Source organism: Phasianus colchicus, chromosome 12 (genome assembly GCF_987193195.1).
Source record: "Phasianus colchicus chromosome 12, bPhaCol1.hap1.1, whole genome shotgun sequence".
NCBI lineage: Eukaryota > Metazoa > Chordata > Aves > Galliformes > Phasianidae > Phasianus > Phasianus colchicus.
The window spans coordinates 12,800,916-12,822,266 of NC_143447.1; the positions used below are offsets into that span (position 1 = coordinate 12,800,916).

General features: G+C 41.9%; 1 protein-coding gene across 5 annotated transcripts in view; it reads right to left on the minus strand.

Annotated features, from left to right (window-relative positions):
* Positions 1–21,351, minus strand: part of ARNT2 (aryl hydrocarbon receptor nuclear translocator 2) — a 96,858-nt gene that overhangs the window by 5,554 nt on the left and 69,953 nt on the right. For all 5 annotated transcript variants that reach the window (XM_090148987.1, XM_031587710.2, XM_090148988.1 and 2 more), the window contains 7 exons: positions 20,028–20,179; positions 10,712–10,784; positions 10,428–10,551; positions 6,863–6,962; positions 6,094–6,232; positions 3,879–4,044; positions 1,464–1,600 (listed from right to left, as the gene is read on the minus strand). In XM_090148987.1, coding sequence (XP_090005113.1) covers positions 1,464–1,600; positions 3,879–4,044; positions 6,094–6,232; positions 6,863–6,962; positions 10,428–10,551; positions 10,712–10,784; positions 20,028–20,179 — 891 coding nt within the window. The remainder of the gene's footprint in view (positions 1–1,463; positions 1,601–3,878; positions 4,045–6,093; positions 6,233–6,862; positions 6,963–10,427; positions 10,552–10,711; positions 10,785–20,027; positions 20,180–21,351) is intronic.

A 21,351-nucleotide genomic window follows, 5' to 3' on the forward strand; every position in this document is an offset into this window, starting at 1 on the left:
ATAACTGCTGAGGGTAGCTGTGTACTGAGGAGTCACCCCAAAAACAGGGAAGATGAAAATCCATCCAAGCTCTCAGTAGTTGCCAGTGGTGAAAAACAAGGCAGTGGGCAGAACAGGCAGCTTCCAAGCTGCCAAGGTCAGCCTTTATCTTTCCACACATTCCTCCCCAGACAAAGGGAAGCCCTATCTGCCCCCATCTGTTTCAATTCCCATCCCATTCAAGGCATTTCTGCTGCTGGGGCCTTTGAAGCAATGTCTCCTCAGTTACAGACTAGAAAGATGGCTCCTCTTCTGAGTCTGCCTCTCTCCTCACGTCCACCTAACCTAGGGCTGGCTTCAGGCACAAACAGCGCAAGCAATTTCTTGGAGGCCTTTCAAGTGAATCCAATTCTTCCTTTTTCCCATTTAATCCTTGGCGCTCCTTTGCCATAATTTCATAAAATATTTGCTGGGATATAGCATTTGTTTTAGACACAAGACAGTGCCTGGAGGGAGCCCTGTGTCTCTGCAGGCCATTGAATTCTGCTGCCATCAGCTCACTGAAATTACCCTGAAGATGCTTTTAGGTTAAAGTACATGCAAAGTGATTAAACTTTGCTTGGGGAGAGATACAACAGATTTATCTTGTCTGGGCCATATGGCATGCAGACAGGTATTCTAGGTGTAGTGATGTTATTTGTTCGTGTGAATGAACTGTTGCTTTCACACAGGAACATTTTCAGGCTAATGCCTCTTCTGCAGTGTTACTGAGAGCAACTGAGCACAAGCCCAGTCTTGCAGGGAAATTCACTGTTTAAAAGATAATCAGGTGCCCAACATCAAAACCTTACTTGGGGCTTGAGCTCTCTTTTCTGCATTTACCTCCACTGTTTTGTTGCAAACTGTCTTCATCTAAATTAAAAACAAGTTATACAAGGACAAGAACTTATAAAGACTCACTCCACCTATAGTGATGGCCAAAAATTGTACTTGATATAACAAAATTAGGTAGGTGAAGAGGATTATTTACCAGCTGATATCTGACTGGATTTACCTTCAAAAACTTATTGGACACTATCTATGCAATATCACACTCCTTTCCCGCTTGAAGGAGAATTAAAAAAAAAATTAAAAAACTACCAAGGAGAATTAAAATTAAGTCTAATTGGACTTGACTGGGATTTTAGAGGTCAGCAACAAGGTAAGAAAGAAACTGGAACCATTTCATGGCTTCCTTGCAAAATACACACACTCCAGGTACAGGGAAACCAGTGTTGTAACAACTTAAAACAAAACAGAAACACAGTTTTAGTTATTAGTTAGCAGTCAGTTCCAACTAACAGCAGGCATGAGCAATGCAAACCCACAGCAGCACAGTAAGAGGTAACTGCATGAAGCCCTGCTAGCACCCCAGCTCTTTGACAGCCACAGTTATTTGAACCAGCAATGACAGAGGGATTTAGGGCTCACTGGGTTCTGCTCACCTGAAACACCTCAGTCTGGCTGGGCTGTGGGTGTGAGTGCTGGTCTCCACTCTGCTGGTTGTGATGCTGGCTCTGCCACTGGGACCAGACTTCGGACGGCCTCCCCTGGAACTGACTGCTGCTCTGACCACCTTCAGCTGGAAGAAGAGAGACAAGGCAGAAATCAGAGAGCAGCCCTTCGGAAAGCTGCTTTGGAGACTTCATCCACCAACACCTATATTTGCAAATGACCCCCTGAAAAAGACCCTGAGTGCCATTCATTTGCCATTTCACTTAACAGATAAACAAACTGCAGCATCCAAATATCTCTTTAATTAAAAAGCCTAATCATTTCTGCAGCAGTGGGTGTACAGTTCTCATCTGAGAAGCGCTTTCACATTTTGTATGTGATGTAAAAATAGTAAGATCAACAGGCAACAGCTCTGCTGTAATAAATGTAGACATTGCTGTATTAAAAATGTGGAGTGCTGTTAGCTACACTGTCTTAACTGCCCAATATTACAGCTGCAAAATGATTTATTTAGCACTAGCTTATAGCAAATTATTATTGTGTTATTATGCTGATAATTTCTTTTAAAGACTAAGGCCATGTAAATTCCAGAGAATGTAATAAGAACAGCAAGTTTTTATGGTAAAGACATTTAAAATGATGACTTCAGGGAGATGGATTTCTTCCAAATGACCTGCCAGAAAAAAATATGATGCCACACACGTTAATTCAGTCATCTATTACACATACACTGCATGAGCAGTCACAGCTCACACTTAAGCAGAATTCATTTTGCCCTGTATTTCTATAAACTGGCCCCAAATTTATACATTTTTTGATAGTTTTAATTACTTTCAGTATCTCCTTGTAAGATTTAGCATGTTAGAAAGCTTCCTGAGAGGCTGACACTTTTCCTCCTTTTTTTCTTTTAATAGCTATTCCTACTGTTTTTGCCTGTCTTCCCCATGCTAAGAGAACCAAGCTTGGTAGATCTGGTTGTCCCAGATTATCAGCACCTCCTCCAAAGATACCAAACTTCCATGTACCATGTTATGTCAGGTCTCCAATAATCAGACTCCGTAATGTCAAATCAATTACTATTCCATAATCAGTGTTTCAATCCTTTTGACTACCAGCTAAACCAAGCAAAACAGATAAAACGAACATTTTACAGGATGGTATACAGGCTGCAGTGATGTATTTCCATCACATCTGAAGTCGACAATTACAGCTCTTCCTTACTGACATTACCACACAATAATTCAGCTGACTCAGAAATCCTACATTCGTTTTATTAGCTAAAATAAAATTCATCTAAGTTGCTCTTAGAAAAAAAAAAACCCTGCAATATTTGTTTTCCTCAGAAGAATAAGTTGAAATTAAGTCAGTGAGGCAAATGACGCTCCTTTTCAGCAGAAGAGTGACTGCAAGCCAGAGGTTGAAGACATTCGTCTTTGTGAAGGCTGTTATTAATAGCATCCAAACTGATGTAGGTCAGGAAATGTTTCTCATTAGGTGAAAAGGTTCCTGCCAAGTTGCTTAGGCCTGAAATGCAAGGCTGCCTCGTAAACAAATGTACAAAGCCTAATGGAAATGAAAATGGAGTCATGAATAAGCTCTGCAGGAAAAGCTCCATTTCACTGTACTTATTCCAAGCAATGTAGCACAGGTCTGAACTCAGGGAGGCTGATCTGCAACGGAGCTGCTCCTGTCGTAGTCTCAAGATAGAAGTGAAAAACTGCACCCATTAGCATGATGCTACCTAAACTTTCTGGAATTGCAGACTACTATCAGCCAGCAACATCTTCCATGCACTCTGTGTGTGTTTATCACTGACGAACCTTTAATTTTTTTTACTCTTGAATCTTGTTGTGCTCCTGGAGTCCAGAAATCTTCACCAAAGGGTTACAGTCTGAAAGCCACTAGCTGAGAACAGAAAAGGAAAACCACTTCCCAACATGGCAGCACAATCCTGTGTCCAGCCAAATAGCAGCAAGCCATCCCCAGGCAAGGGGATAACACTATGCAGTCAGAGAAGTTGAAAAATCAAAAGAATGTAAATTTTATCATGCCATTTAGGTGTTATCATTAGAAGCAGAGACTGAACCTTCTGGCTACAGTCTGGGAAGACGTATTAGTGATGCAAGCAACCTACGAATCTTTCATGACACAACTGACAGAAAAAAAGATATAACTTCTTATTACAAAATGTCTCAACATTTTAAAGTCCGCTGGATGTAGAGGATGCATCACAGAGGGAACAGGTTACTGCAGTCTGCTGTGCACAAAACGAGAGCAGAACCCTTTCACACCCCAAGCTTCCCAACTGAAACACCAAAAGAAAAAGCTGGAGGATTTCAAATTCAATTAATGCTGCAATGTTTCACTTTTATGTGCATTTCTGTGCTACTTTGTTCAAAACTTACCGAACCCTGCACTTCGGTTTGCTAAGCTGGAGTAGGCATTCCCACTTGGAGAAGAGGTGGCAGGGCTGGAAAGTGGGCTGTATGATGATGGATCTGCTGGGTAGGTGTGACTTGTTCCAATCCCAAAGGGAGATGACTGAGCCTTGCCAGACTGAGATGGAATTTGCTGAGGAATATGGGGTGAAAGAAAGGAATGACTTTTATTGTTGAAGAGCATCTCAACAGACACACGTTTTTAACAATACACAGCATAAACTAAATAAATCCTACAGATACGAATGTACACTTTATCCCCATCTCAGTCATATTTAATTTCTATCAAAGCCAACATGTTGCTGCAGAAGGAACACAAGAAGCTATAAACAAACACTTATGGCTCTCCTGCTTATTAACTTACATGCAATCAATAAGAGCTACAAGATTTCACCTCTATTACAAGGATTAATCTCAAACTGAAGAGCTGTGAAGAATTAGTTGCCATGTGTTTTGATTTTGCAGTGCCACAGGAAAATCACAGTTATCTGTCTGTCTTGTAGAATGTATGGAGTTTTCAGATGATTAGGGTCACCAGTGCTTGGGGAAAATTGGCCAAAGAAGATAATGATCTGCTTACACTCCCTGCCTAAGGAGTACAGGAACAAAGTTACTTTGCCTTGTAAAAAATTTTGGGAGGTAGTGTAAATCACTATCCCTGGCAGTAGGGAATAAACAGTCCAACTTGGATTTAACTGGGCAGCAAAATTAATTCAAGGGTATTAAAAAGCAACTTGCTGTCATTTTCACCTACATAATGGTTTCATCATAGGATCTCCATGAATGTTATACAAATGACTAAACACTGCAAGACTGCTTTGAGATGTATACTGAGACTAAGGAAGGTGAAGCATGTCATCCAAAACCATGTGCTACAACAACATGTAACACTACAGATAAAATCTGCTAATGAACTATTTCCCATCTCCTGCGTTATGAACAAATGCAGAAGTTCCAAGAAAAACACAATGCCTAGCCAGTTCCACAAATAGAAATTAAAGGTGATTACATCTCTAGATGCTTTAATGATGTGAGCTGCTATTGGCAATCAATGCGCTCAAGTGAAGATTGTCTGAGACAAACGCAGTGAACCTGGGGGAGGAAGAGAGATCCCAACAGGCACATAACATGATGAAAATGATATTAATTCTTCAGCTCAATTCCAACCTAAGACATTGTCCGTTTCTAAAGCTTTTTACAATGACAATGAGAGCATGTGTTACTTCTGCAAGGCTTAACTCTTTATTTACAATGAATGAATTCCAATTTCCTCATGCTCACATATAAACTCTGTTGACTTGGATAGAAAGAGGGATGAGTAATCTTTTAACGTCACTTTTAGAATCCTCCATATTATTCAACAAAGTGCCAGCCTTACAAACGTATTCGACTGAACAGGTGTGACAGAATAACCATGGCACACTGAGGGCTGGGCAGCATCAATGTGTTTAACGTGGAAGTAACTCAGTTACTCAAAAGGTATTTGTCACCCAGCCTAAGATATCATTTTAACCTACCGAACAGTGGAAAGTTAGTGATTAAGAACAGCATTAATGATATACAGAACATGATTATTTCATATTATTCTTTGTTTTGAAACACTTTATTCTTGTTAACAAGAACAAGAGGTGATTTCTGAGTTAATGAAGCCCTGATGTTGTGGGGCACCTGATGGAAAGACATATTGTCTCCTCCAGCATGCATCATAGTGAGTAGCACTAGGCAGTGCTAATGGAAAGCAACAGATTCAGTGCCCTCTGCTCTGAATTCACACCTGTATTTGGATGTACCACTTGTTGATTGTGCTTCTAACTGTGGGTAATATTGCTGGATGCTAAGAAAGAATTAATGCGTGAGCCTAAAAGTAAATCTTAACAGCTGTCCTCTTTTATTTCACTCAGTGCACACAAAAATAAGTGCTAGACTGAGACCTTCTATTGGGATTTATGTCAGCACAGCAACTGTAACTATAATGAACATTATTACAAACTAAATGCAGCTACACATAAGGCTGCTGTCTCAAATTATTATAACCTGTCAAGGAACAGAAGTATATCTGAGAATAAATGACAGAAATAAAGTACACTTAATCAAGTTATACATGAGGTTTAGCAACTCTTACGTAAAAAGAAGGACTGCAAATCTCTAATGACTATGAAAACAGAACAGCTTTGACTGATACCTGTCCTGGAAATGGTGGGCGATTTCCTGTCCAGGCAACCTGACTCTGATTTAGCTGGCGAGATATCTGTGTCAGATTCTGGCCTGTTGATGAAGAAGACTGGATGTCGTTCACACCCGGCACATGTACCACAGATGAACTAAAGAAACAGATACAGTTCCCAGCTTTAGGATATACTCTCAGTGTACAAGTAGCATTACAGATATTGAAATTTTCAGAATCAAGATCACATTAGAACTGTTCATTCCGTATTAATGAAAAATGACTTAAAACATTACAGAACTATTGAGCACACTGGCATTCTAAACATACTTTCTGTTCCCTTTAATAGTGGAGTCCACTAGACTGGATCACTAACAAATAGAGCCCTTGAGGCAGCCTGCACAAGCAGCACAAAGCAGCTCTGGGTAAATCTGTGAACCTTCCTAGTTGGGTGAATATTCATCAGACAGACATGTGAGCCTGCCCCATCACCTCTCAGATTTGTTTGACTTTAAGATTTGTTACTGCCTCTTAGCTTTTACCAATGACACCATCACAGTAACAACTATCTTCTTACCTGTCACTATTTTTATCTGAGTGAACCAAATCAGCTTGTAAGCCTAGCACAGATGCAGAGGCATCATGTAGGAGCAAAGGATACAAGAAGATAAGTTCATACAGGTAAAGAAAGCCCTTTCGCTACAGGTTAGTGTGGTTTCCACCAAATTGAAGGAAGCAGCTTGCACCCAGTCATTAGTTGACATACTCAGGATCTGGACTACAGTACCTGAAACTCTTTCCTGAATGTCCTGGTTGAAATGGGCTTCCCTGTGAATACAGCTGCTGGTTTCCTGCTGTGGATGCTGAGGCCATCATTTTTTTATCTGCTACAAAAGAAAAGCGAATGAAAGAAAAATAAATGTTTAGGGGACAAGAAAAATTACTTAAAGAAAATAGCAACGTATACACACAGCAGGGATTGCTCTTCCCTTCTTAATCTTTTCTGAAAGAGCCCTGTGGAATGCATTATGATACAAAAGAGCCATATGACAATTCAATATGAAATTAGACACACAGCTGGCTTGTGTGTACTTCACAGTCCTTCCCCAGGATGTACCTCATTAATGCTATTGTTTGCATGGAACATGACACTGCTACATGCCCCGTAGTCACACAGTCCAGACCTTGGTGCCCACTGGAAGCTGCTCCAGATCTTGCAGCCTGTTTATATGGAGGTAGCAGCAGGGTTAAATGCACCAAGAAATTGTATCAGAGAACCCCTGCTCCATTCAGCCAAGGATCCTATGTGTGGCTTGGGGGAGCCAAGAAATACAGTGCAGGCATTGTAGTGGTGTGGAAAGAGAGTAGTATAGTGAGTAATACACACATGGAGATGCCATTAACTTTTATAGTCTGCTCTTAATGTGGCAACTGGAGATCAATCTCTAGTTGAATTAGACAACAATGCCATTCAGTCCCTTAATTTAATCTTCTTGCACTGAATTATTCTAAAGCCCAGGGAAACCTCACTGCTATTTACTTCTCTTAAAATAATTGAAAGATCTGCTTCACCACCCCTTATTCACTTTCCCCATTTTCCCTTACTATTTTCAAGTGTAAAACACCCACAGCTCACAGATGGCTTTGCAATCACCTGTTGCTATACAACTCTGACAGGCCGAGAAATCAAGTCTGCCTCCTCAAATTCACCTTTGCTCTTTTCAGACTCCCACTCACAATGCCCTCCTGGACACAAGGCCCACACAGCTCACAAGCAGTACAAAGTATTTTTTTTTTTTAGCTTTTTAGAGATCTTGTGAGCTTGGTTCATCAAGGATCTCCAATACACACCACCTCTTTGCTGTTATCTAAGTTTTTATTATGTTATTTTCTTAACAAGTATCTAGTATCTCCTTCCCAGATGAAGAATTCACCTCAAATTACCTCACAGGAACCTAAGAGAAGGAGTATGTATGCTACTGATGCAAGCTGGCATTGCTTCTCCTCTTCCGTGTAGGAAATTGTAGAAACTTCTCACTGGCTACAACCTGCTCAGCACAGTCTGGGCTGCAAACCTACACTCTGATATAAAAACAGCAGGGAGAAATAGGGACAAGGGCTAGAGAAAGTTGTGCATACAGTAGGAGGGACTAATTGAGAATGAGTTGGGGTAAGGACATCTCCAAGAAGAAGGGCAGACGATTTGGCCTCTCTTTCTTTTTTTTTCTTTTCTTTTTTTTCTTTTTCTCCCCCCCCCCCTTTTTCAGGGGTGTAATTCTTGAAATCTCTCATTTTCTAAGGCCACCCTTTACTGGGATACCAAGCTCTCAGGGCTGGAACAGACTGAGCCAAAATCCTGCAGCTATTTTAGCCATTCGAAAATGACTCAACAGCAATACTGAGAATGCCCTAAACGAACTCAAATTCCTGAAGTGGAGAAAAGTTACCATGGCAGCTAGTGGGTCCAGTGGACAGCTGCGGGATGAAGCCAAGACAAAGGGAACAGCTAAACTAATTGCAAGCAGCTAAATCAGCTTTAAGAACTCGTATTCCCATTCATGATTTGACACACTACTTCACTTCCCTTACCATACAACACTGCATATCTACTTTGTTTTGATGCTATACCTGCATCATTATTCCATCTTCTTTTTAACTCCCTTTCCTATACCAAGGTCCCTTTACTGGTCAGCCATTACTCCTCTGGCAGCAGGACCAGTGTTTCTGCCTGCAGAATGAACACCTCTGCCAGAACTGTACCACAAGACACCTGTATGAATGGGTGAAGCCAGCCCTCCTCTTTCCACTTCAGTTTTTAATTATGTGTGGCCACTGCACGTGATTATCCAACAATCCCTGTATGTCAAACCTGTATTTTTACAGAACATAGCAGAGCATGAGATCTGGTATCAACATAATGAAAAAGTCTTGCAAGCAGCACACAGGTTTGTCAATATTGGTTTTGGATAGCCTATCTTATCTCCGACTGAGAACCATTTCTTTTTATCATTCAGAGAAGACCTTGATCACAGCTCCCATGAGAAATTCAGACATGGTAAGAGTACCAAAGAAAGCATACCCTGTAAATTGATGAGAATAAAAAGAGAAATGGCATTTCCAAGAACATAACCTCTCAGCTACCTCACAGCTTGCTGCACCCTTAACCCTAACCCCTCCCCACAGTTGAGAACTGCCTGAGAAAGAGCCAATGAGGCAGCCAAAAAGTAGAATGTTCTTGCTTGGGAAAACATATTTTAGTGTTTAAGGTTAGAGTCCTGCTACCTTCTGATGGACCCCTTTTATGGCCTCAGCTGTAGACTTCACTGTTAGAGTAGACAGAAAAGGATGAAAAAGAATAAAAGAGTAAGTCCCAGCAAGAGGAGGACAGAGTACCAGGGCTATCCTGCAGCTCCACTACCTCCTCTGTTAGAAAAGGCCATGACAGACACAAGGAACCAATGCAGTGAGGTCATCTCCCAACACCCCTGGAGCCAAACCCTGTGGGTTGTCTCCTTCATGTGCTGCGTGACACTTGCACATTGATTTATTTAAAACAAATGTAAAAACTTCTATTTTTCAGTGGGGACAGTTAAGAACAATAAACAATTAACAAGTTCTTCCACGAGCAGTGGAAATAATGAGCCTTATTTCCTACAGATATATTTCAGATGACCCCTTCAGCTGTCAGTCTTCTCAATGGAGGGCAACAGGCAACATAAGCTGAAGTGAGCTAGAGGAATGTCTGCCCAGCTGACAAGTTGGCTGCTACCTCTTGGCACATGGCTGGGAAATCCTTCACTAAGGGCACTTTGTGAGCACCCAGTCCTCACAGTAATTTTTTTGAAATATAGAAGAATGTAACTACTTCTCAGATGCATACCAATGCAAAACATCAAAGTAAAAGCTTCTGATATGATGAAAAATTGCATGCTTACAGCTGCTTGGTAACCTCCTTGATCAATGCCTATTTAGAGAGATGAACTCACATCTGCTGTCTAAGAAAGAAAATATATACTTGGAAACTGAAAGTTCTACTCAGAATGTTTAGTATCTATGAACAATGTTTAAGATTTCTTTGTGAAATGAACAGCAATAAGTAACTCTGGTCACTCGACAGCTGTTCTTACTCCTTGAGTAAGAAGTAAAAAGTAATTCACTTTTAACCATCACGAACATCTTCCTCATGTTAAGGATGAATACTGGGGGAAATACCAACTAAAGACAAATTCTGGAAATACGCTGCAAACTGATCTTGTTGGAAATTTCTCTGTTATGCAGTACATTCTCACATGGCTGCACTCCACATCACGTAACCAAACTTAAAACAGGATGAAAAATTAAACACCACTTACAAGCAGTTATTCCAGCAAACATCTCAGCAAATCTAGGATCTCGCTCCTGGGAGAAGATAGCATCCGGCTTTTCCACAGACTTTCCACCCTCATGAACGTTAGCTGGTATACTTGGAACAGGTACCTGTTCAGATGCACAGAGGAAGGTAATTCCCTCCAACACATTTCACAAAGAGGAGTTCAGGGACGGTCACACTGCATCTTTAATTTTGCTAAAATCTGCCAACGCTTTACATTTTAAAAAGATTAGAGGCACAAATATAAAAACTACTGAGAAACTTCACCTGAGATAAATCATAGGATGACAGCCCATCTCTTTGATGTACTTCAAGTTCTGCTTGCTGCTGCTGGAGCTGCCTGCAAAGGAGACAAAATGTTGTTGTTACAAAAAACAATTAAGATACAGAAAAAGGTACAGCGACAGTCTTCTATTTAATACTGAGAGAAATGTCTCTCAGGTATTAAGTCCTTTCGTCTGAGATTCATCTGTTTTTAAAGCTTTTACACTCAGAACACTTGACCCACTGAGTGTAATATGGCACATGAAGAGTTTTTCTGTAATGGCACAGAAATATGGGTATGTAAGTAATGGAGGATGGAATGCAACCTCCTTATACAGGACTTAAGGATTCACTTTTAACCATCAAGAACATCTTCCTCATGTTAAGGATGAACATGCCAAACCTCTTCCCTGATCCTGCTGAAGTAAACAGGAAAAGTCCAGCAACACCAATGCAGAATTACACCAGTTAATAAAAAAGTGATCAAAACCCTGTTTGAACGGCACACGAAACAATCTGTTGAGTTAGAACTGAATATAAACCCTTCTTTGTAATAAAATCTCTTTAATATTCCTAAGGATCCAAGTCCACATCCTATCTCATTTCTGAAATCTTTTAAGGAAGTGAACATCAAGAAATAAATTTGTACTACTATGTAAACAAAGTCATTACCTAAAATAAATCTGTGTTGACAAATGTTACAGAAAACACAAGTCTCCTGCTAAAGCTAATCAAACAGAAAAAATGTGAGTTGTTCATAGGAGATAAGAATCTCTGGAAGTAATAGCTTTAATCCAATTATAGGAACTTAGGAAAAATTCAACGTGCAACAGCAATAGAAAAATACTTCAGAAGAAACTACCAGAGCCAATAAACTTTAGGGGCTGTATGCCAGAACAAAGAACTTCAGCATCTGCAGATGCTTGAAATGCACTTGATTTGTGTTTAGCATCAGGCACTGTTCCTTAACTACAACAATTAGCCAACACCAACAGAGAAAATCATTGGAAGTCACAAGAAATAACCAACAGGTGACATGTCCTACAGATGAAGACTTGTAGGGACAACAAGCAGGTGGTGACCACTCAGACATATTCACATTCAATAAGTACAAATATTATTTATAAAAATATATGCATCTTTTCTATAGCTGTCATGTACCCAGCACAGTGATATTCTGAACCCCTTTATCCACTCGCTTTTTAAGATTGGAAAAGACAAATTCAGACATCAAACCCATGTGTGTCCCAAGGCCCAGCTGGGACTGCAGTGTGAGGCTCAGGGCAGCACTGAGCTCCAGCACAGCAGCACACCATTCAAACCCCATTCTCAGCAGCTCATCCACAGGCACTCTGTAACTGTTTGATAACACAGGACACAACACTCGACTTCTGGCACTCTGTTGACTTTGAAAACAATGGAACAGTCCCTCAAGAAATGCTATTTGGTTTTTCCCAAGGAAGAATATCTGAATCTCTGCAGAGCACTTTCGTTAAAGGTTTTAGTGGCACAGAAGCAGAACTTTTGTGACCAAATGTTTTGTCTTTTGTTGATTACACCCTCCAATGAGTAGTTTTCTTTCTACAGAGAAATTACCTGAAAGCTCTGCACATTCCAGTAACAGCTGCTTTCTGTCACTTGGTCACAATCAGCAAGATTACTCCTAGCTTAGGGATGCACATTGTACCTATGATGCTCTTTGCCTAGTTATCAAAGGAAATATAAACCCTTCAAAATGAGGCTAAAACTCAGAGATGAGGATAAGACTGGAGCTGGATTAATGAGCTTGATAGTTGCAAATGATATTTGACAGTGATTGCAGTTCTGTATGTTTCTGATTTCTTTCTGAAGAAAAAAGTCACCTAACAGATGAGCAGTTACAGCAGGCAAGATGTTCCAAAATAGCCAGATTGTGGACTTCAAAGCTCTGGATAACTAATATATAATTTTGGTCACATGTCAAAGGACTGAAACAAATGTAGAGACCAAATAAAACAACAGACTAGGAGCAATGTGATAGCAATGGAGGGACCACTCCAACTTTTTCCATCCTTTGATGCCTTTCAGTTCTGACTTGTTGCTTTTCCATATAATACTTCACACAGGCACTAGCCACTATTAGGCTCAGTGGCAAATTGGACAAAAATCTGTGACCTGCAACACACCAGATCAGAGCAGACAGCCAAACATTCTGCTAGCAATACTTTGTAGAGTACATAGTACACAGAATCACTTTTGTGCCATGAGTAACAAGCAAAAATGTCATTCCTCTAGGTCACCAAAGAAGCATGGATTTTCCACATTGCTTCAGCCAACAGAGAATCCCTAAAAAATTACCTCTGGAATGCAAAGAAATTCTTTGTTCTGCAAGCATAAAATGCACACTCTTCCAGCAGAACTATGGGAGGCAATTTAATCATGGTAAATCTATGGGGAAGTTCTTCTAAATACCGCCCTGTGGATAATAAACACCCATCAAATCCTGTTGTTAACGTGAAAGCTAATTACACTGTTTCATTTGTTTTTACTACCAATGCCTTGGTGCGTGTGTCAATAAACAGCACATTAGGTCTTTTCTGTTCCGTAGAAAGCATGTTTTCTTGATTCAGCTATATACATACAAATGAGCCAAACCAAACAGCATGCTTACCAGTTATTTGTTTTGTAGGCTGTCCTCTAACTCAGTGCTCCTTTGCCCTTCTCTATCATCTCTGATACTTATTAAATATTCATACCATACTCATGCAATACATTACAGGTATCACATTGTGTTAACAGCACGGAACTCAGTGAACAGCTATTAAATCCACTTCCTATAAACACCAAATACTTGAGTGTTTCTCCCTGAGCTCTGTGTAAGCTACACTATATCTAATTCAGTGCAGAATGCAAAGCCAAGTTAGCATCTTTGCTGCTACTGTGTAGATAGTTTGAATGACATCTGAAGGCTGAAAGGAGCCACACAGCAGTTCCTGGAGCATCTGACCAGGGAGAGCTGAAGACTGCTGCTGTGGGCATGTCAGGTGCTGCCACCCAACCAGCCCTGCTGATTGAATGGCAGCACACACACATCCCTTCAGCCATGGGCTCCAGCGATCATGCCCTGGTTGAGTTTGTGATCTCAAGCGATGTGGGCCTGGTAAAGAGCAGGACCAGGACGCTGAACTTTAGAAGAGCAGACTTCAAGCTACTCAATGGAATGCTGGCCAAGATCCCCTGGCGCGCTGCCCTCAAAGATAAGGACGTTGAGGAGAGCTGGCTGCTCTTCAAGGATGCCCTCCTGGCAGCACAAGAGGTCTCCATTCCCCTGATTAAGAAAGTGGGCAGGAGAGGTAGAAAACCGGCATGGCTCAGCAAGGACCTGCTAAGAGAACTGAGGGTGAAGAAAGGGGTGTACAAGCTCTGGAAACAAGGCTGTGTCACCTGGGAAGAATACAGGGATGCCGTCCGGACTTGCAGACGTGGGATCAGGAAAGCCAAGGCGCAGGCAGAACTGAACTTGGCCAGGGACGTGAAAAACAATAAGAAAACCTTCTACAGGTACATTGGCCAGAAGAGACAGGCCAAAACGGGCGTACCTACTTTGGTAAATTTAAAAGGAGAAATGGCTTCAACAGATGAAGAGAAAGCTGAGGTGCTGAATGAGTTCTTCACCTCGGTCTTCACTGGTGGCCAGGATTCTAGTCTTTTTCACGTCCCTAAGTCTTGCACCCCCATACCTCTATGTGGGGACAAAGGAGGTAAATCCCTCCCCACTGTAAGGGTTGAGCAAGTCCGAGAGTGCCTCCTTAGACTGAATGAGTATAAGTCTATGGGGCCAGATGGCGTGCATCCCAGGGTCCTGAAGGAGCTGGCTGAGGTGGTTGCTGAGCCGCTCTCCATCATATTTGAGAAGTCGTGGCTGTCAGGTGAGGTCCCGGACGATTGGAGGAAGGGTCACGTCACTCCCATTTACAAGAAGGGGAGCAGGGAGGACCCGGGTAACTACAGGCCGGTGAGTCTCACCTCCGTGCCTGGGAAGATTATGGAACAGATCCTCCTGGACAATATGCTTGATCACATAAAGAACGAGCACGTGATCCTAGATAGCCAGCATGGCTTCACCAGGGGAAGGTCATGCTTAACTAATCTTGTGGCCTTCTATGATGGAGTGACGGCATTGGTGGACGAAGGGAAGGCAACTGATGTCATTTACCTGGACCTGAGCAAGGCCTTTGACATGGTCCCCCATCACATCCTCATCTCCAAACTGGAGGGAAGTGGATTTGACGGGTGGACAACTAGATGGATAAGCAATTGGTTGAAAGGCCGCAGACAGAGGGTGGTGGTCAATGGCTCTATGTCCAGGTGGAGGCCGGTAACGAGCGGTGTCCCTCAAGGGTCTGTCTTGGGACCGGTGCTCTTTAACATCTTTATTAATGACATTGATGAGGGAATGGAGTGCACCCTCAGCAAGTTTGCTGATGACACCAAGCTGAGTGGTGCAGTCGATACGGTGGAGGGAATGGAGGCCATTCAGAGGGACCTTGACAGGCTGGAAAGCTGGGCTTGGGTGAACCTAATGAGGTTCAATAAGGCAAAGTGCAAGGTTTTGCACTTGGGCCGGAAGAACCCCAGGCACCTGTACAGGCTGGGGGGAGTTGTCCTTGAGAGCAGCTCGGCAGAGAAAGACCTAGGGGTCCTGATAGATGAGAAACTTAACATGAGCCAGCAGTGCGCTCTGGCAGCCCGGAAAGCAAATGGGATCCTGGGCTCCATCAGGAGAGGGGTGGTCAGCAGGGATAGGGAGGTGATTGTCCCTCTCTACTCTGCTCTTGTGAGGCCCCATCTGGAGTACTGTGTTCAGGTGTGGAGCCCTCAGTACAAAAAAGACATGGAGATTTTGGAAAGGGTCCAGAGGAGGGCCACGAAGATGATCAGGGGGCTGGAGCACCTCCCCTATGAGGACAGGCTGAGGGAGTTGGGTTTGTTCAGCCTGGAGAAGAGAAGGTTGCGGGGCGACCTCATTGCAGCCTTTCAATATCTGAAGGGAACTTACTCCCAGGAGGGGAGTAAACTCTTCATAAGGGCTGATAATAGCAGGACACGGGGAAATGGTTTTAAGTTAAAAGAGGGAAGATTTAGGTTGGATGTTAGGGGGAAGTTTTTTACTAGGAGGGTGGTTAGGTCCTGGAACAGGCTGCCCAGGGATGTTGTGGATGCCCCGTCCTTGGAGGTGTTCAAGACCAGGTTGGACGAGGCTCTGGGCAACCTGATCTAGTAAAGGTGTATGTTTGGTGGCCCTGCTAGGCAGGGGGGTTGGAACTACATGATCCTTGAGGTCTCCTCCAACCCAGGTCATTCTGTGATTCTGTGATTCTGTGATGGGGTGCCAGCTTGTTCCTTTAAGGTGATACCAAACAGAAGCATGCTATCAGTTTCAGCAAAACTGAAACTGCCTCCTGACAACTCTATGATTCTGTGATTCCATAACCTTTGGACTTTGAAACCAAAACCCTAACTATCCTTGGTTTCTATTTTGGTTTCACACCTTGAAGGAGTAAATGGAAGAGAAACTTCTGGGCTCTACATGATACCCAACACAGCAAGTAAGGTATTGCCCAAGTCAACAACTCCAGCCCATGCTGCAGAACTCCAGGCTCATCCCTTGACCCCTTGAGTATGAAACCACGACAGTGTGTGGCTTGAGCAAGAAAGCTCTCTGCAAAGCTGAAGCTTTTTGACAATTAATTCAATTTTACTTCCATTTGGAGGAAAAGGAAATATTCTGAAAAAGTTCCTTTGGACACTGAAGAGGATTTCAGTTGAATTAATCTCTCCATATAAACATGGAACATTACCTGTTCCCTTTTCAGGCATCAAAGTAATAGAAAGGATTTGGACTTTAAATTTAATAGTATCTATATGGACACAATACTGTATCCTTACCATAATATAGGCACACACATTTCCCTGCTTTGGACAAAAAGGCAGTAATAGAAGTCTTGAGACTGCCCTCATATAGTCTTCTTTCAGGAACTCTTGAAACTCCTCTCTCTCTGTCTAGTTTCCAAGTCACTGCTGTGAAAGGGCCCATGTTATACATGTCGTGATGGATCAGGCAGCCCACAGGTGGCACGGGGATCTTTTGCACCCCTACCCAAGATAGAAGAATTGATCTCAACAGCATTTTGGCCCAAGAGAATCAGAACTAGGGAGCAGATCTCCCCAGGCATGGCTGATTCATCCTGCAGGCTGCCTCCAGCAGTGACCCGAGCCAGCTGGCTTCAAGATGAAAACCTGGAAACTCAGGGCATCTGGAGGATTCATAAATGCATGCAAAGGAACACAGGACTTCAGGGTTGACAAAAATGCATTTCCAGAGAAGTCAAAAAAATATCTGATTTCTATGTTTTTGAAGACTTCTATTGTCACCACAATGGATTATTTCATTCAAACGCTGCTTATGTACTTTCTGTTAGACAAACATTAATCCCAATTACTATTTCTTTCTGGAAATCAAGCAGCCCCAAATGCACAGGAAGATGTGGCTGGATGGGTGACTTTTCAGCCGAACACAGCACAAATGCTAAACATTAAATGCTTCATTTCTCCAGGAAGTTTCTCTTGGATGACTGTACCCAAGTGAAACTGAGAGAAGTTTTCTTGTCTTTTTTTCTGCAAGGAACTAAGTGAACATTTGAACCTAATTTCCCAATATACTCTGCACCAAAAGCAGATTTGGAAAGCTGACTGTTTGAAGCTCTAAAGGAAAATCCTTAGAGCAGAAAAAGGGAAAAAAGAGAAAAGCAAAACCAAAACAAACAGTAATCAATGAATCCCTCCACAACTGGATCCACCACTGCCCTCTGCAGTCTTTTGGGAAAACACTGTTCACTGACCATCAGAATATGAGAGCTATGCCATGAATGAAGAGAGAGAGAGGGAAAGATGCATGCATTGTGATTTTAATTATTTTCAGTTAAAAAGTTATTTAAACCTAGATTTGTTGTGTACATTGCCTTTTTTACATTGCTTGTTGAATTTTTTTTCCCTCAAGCTTGTGTTTCCTGAAGCTGGCCACATTATCACAGTAAGAGATAAAGTGTCTCTGCGTGTAGCTGTGCAGTGGAAGTCAGCAGTGCTTGGTCTCCAGGTGAAGCCCTTTGCTTGACCCAGAGCAATGGCTGCAGCCACTGACATATGTGGTTGGCCACATACCACTGAACCACCAGCCTGAGCAGGAGCTGAACATGGAGGCAGAAGGCAGCAGTTACCATGCCAAATAATGTCTCAAGGCATCTAGGAAATCGAAAGTCAAAACACGATCCCAAATGTGCAAAAGCATAGATACATCCCCAAATGGGCTGGAACAGCACTACAATACAGTGAGTTCTCTTTGGACATCTGCCTGAGCAGTGTGAGAGCACAGGGAGAAAAACAGAACAGTTTGAATAATGCATTCTTTCTACCATTCAAAAGCAGACAAATAATGGGCTGTATCTTGCTATAGGACCAGAACATTTTCAACACAACAGAAAAGAAGGAACATCCACTGTCAAATTAGCAGCAGGCAACTTCCATATTAGGGCAGCATTGCTGGGCTGTTATTCAGACCCAGCAAAAGAAATATAACGGGAGCCAGAATCTGGCACAATCCTATTCATCTCAGTGACTGCTGCAATGCCAAGCTGAACAGTATAGAGGACTCTCAGAAAGAAGCATTCCCAGAGTAAACACAATGCAGTCTGCAGTTCCACCACGTTCTGAGCTGTGGACTCCTGGGAACAAAGCACATTTAAGCCATCCTAGGACAGCCTGCAGCAATTACCTTCTACTTTGCCAGCCTGTTTTTTTTTTTTGCTGTTTTTTGGGGGTTTTTTTGTTTTTGTTTTTTTTTTTTTGCAAACACAAATCATTTTGAAAAGAGATATTTCCACATTTATGTTGCCCCATATCAGTGCAGAAAGGGAGATGATCATCCCTGGTTTCAGGGCACTTGTTTTCAATGAACTGTTTAGTTGTTTAAATCTAACTTTTAAAGCAGAAAAGATCTAAGCAAATTGATTCTAATGATGGGTTTCAAGATGAAAGGACAGGTCTTCTAGCCCAGGTATGTGTCATGTCCAAATACCTTTCTTTAGCAGCAAGTCAGGGAGCACACAGAGACACTTATGAGATTTCTAAGATGAAATGCCAACGCCCTGGGGCTTTGGTTTTCCAAGTAGAATTCTCAGCATGCATCTCCACTAGTAGACTGCTCATTCAGCATTTCCATTACAGAGTCTAACAGGTTGAGATTTTAAATCTAATAATTTTCTCAAAGTTAAACACCTGGCAAAAAAGAAAAACAAATAAGCCACCAAAAAACCCTGGTCAGACCTGAAGTAGATTTTGCTTTAGAAATAGATTAAGTTTACACTACAAAGAGGAAATATTTATAAAAAGACATTAAAAAAAAAAAAACCAAAAAAACCCTAACAACTACAAAAGCAACAGCTTTATCAAGACCAGATTAGCTTCTGCAGTTGCTGGCTCAAAACTGAGGAGGCTCCAAAATCTTCTCTGCTCAGTGAAACAACAACAAACCCCTGCTATACTCCTAGCCAGACTTTTCCTTAGAAGCAGTTCTATCAGCAACACAATGAGACACCCACTAATTCAACCTCCTTCTAAAAAGTCCAGTGGCAGATTTTTGAAAGTTTTTATTCAAATACATGACGATTTCTTTCCCCTTTTCATATAAGGGGCTGGATCTATCATCATACTTGGGGATATTCTACCAGATGTTAACAGTACAGGAGTAGCCCTTCCCACTTCAGCCTATTAGGAAATCATATTGCCAGCTTTTATAGGCTGCAAGAGCAAGCAGAGCTCAAGGAGTAGATACACAGGATGACATAATAGTACGATCACAACGGACAAGAGGCAAGAGTCTTGTTTTCTTGTGTGATACTTATTAACACACACATGTAATTTTCTCTTTGGCTTAGAAATCAGGCTAATCTTTCTCCAATATCACGACAGCTGGTCTGCTGCTGGAAACTCTGTGCTAGCTTAAAGAAGCCTGGACTGAGATCAAGGGCCTGCCTAATGACATCACAGATAAGTGAGGATTCTCCTGGTGCAGCCAGGGCCTGGAAGCATTGCAGGATAATGAGAGAAGCAGCTATGCTGCAGGATCTGGCAACGCAGAAAAGCTCTGCTACAAATTGCTAAGAGAAACAAAATGTGGCTAGTAACATAAAAACCTGAATGCGCATTTACACTGCTAAACAGCAAAAAGTAACGCTTCGGTTCTTTGCAAAGCACATAGATGAGCACCTGGAGAGGCACATACTTGACATTAGTGTTGGTGCAGATGATGTATTCAATCTCGTCGGAGTAAGGATTCTGAAAGGTGAAGCTGCTGGTTCTGATCAGCATCCATTCCCGGTTTTTGGTACGAAAACGGTACATCACAGACAGGACTTGACCTTTCAGTTTCACAACCTGCAAAACCATTTGGAAAAGTTAATAAAAGGAAATTGCTATCTGCTGTGCAAATGAATAGCAAGCAGCAGAAACCAGAGTGTTCTGAACTTAAATTACAGAAAGCTATGGACACAGCAGGACAATTCTCCATTTGAAGAGACAATAACCAACATTTGAAAGATGTTTGCAGCTATTTCTTTCAGAATTAACCCCCCCACACACATTTTGTTACATAAGACATTCACTCCAGCCTGCTTATAAGGAGCATACAGATTCAGGAACCAACAGGTTGTGCTGTTATCCCAAGAGGGAAGCTTTAAGAAGGTTTTAATATGGAATATTTACCAAACATTCCATACAGAATATGTATTTCCACAGGAACCAAACTGAGGCATCTTTTAAATATGCATATCATGAACTAAACATTGTACCTGAAACAGAAGTCCACAAGAAAACACATTTTATGAGGTTGCCTGTCTGCTTTTCTGCTTGAGTATCTAGCTGTACAATTCACGTGTGACATACTAAATCACACTACATTTAGGAAAATACTTAATAAATGTTTTCTTTCTTGTAGACACTGTATGTGACTATTTTTGTTTTTTGCTTTTTCTTCCCCAAACACATTACAAGCCCAAATCTGTCTCCAGATGACTAATATCTGATCCTGAAACACTCTAAATATCACATAGTGAGCACCTCTACCTATCGAAGTCTGTCCATGGGATTCTGATTCATGTTTTCCTGTGGGATTTAACTCTACTATTTCTCCTTCCCATGGAGTGCAAAGCCAACACAGGTACTCACTCACTACAGTTTTTGTGCCTGCTTATTAACATGAGCAGAAACTGATGGGGGGTTCTGGGTGTTAACTCAGTGGTAGCTGAGAAGCAGACTCCTGTGTTCATTCAGCCTTTTTGGTCTCAGGGCATTAACCTCTGTCAGAGGAGTGCACAAGAGCACGGGGGGCTTCAACTACCCAGCACAACTTGGAGTCATCTTTTTAAAGACAGAACCACTCCAGAACTAAAGACCTCAAAGCATTGCTCGCACAGTCAAGCTTTTATGTTGCCAAGACAGCCACCAAGTGTCAGCCCATCTTCCACACTGCAAATCTCTTCTGTTTCAATAGTAAGAGAGAGCAATAGGATGTTGGTGACCTGATGCCACATCCAGACATGATTTTTCTT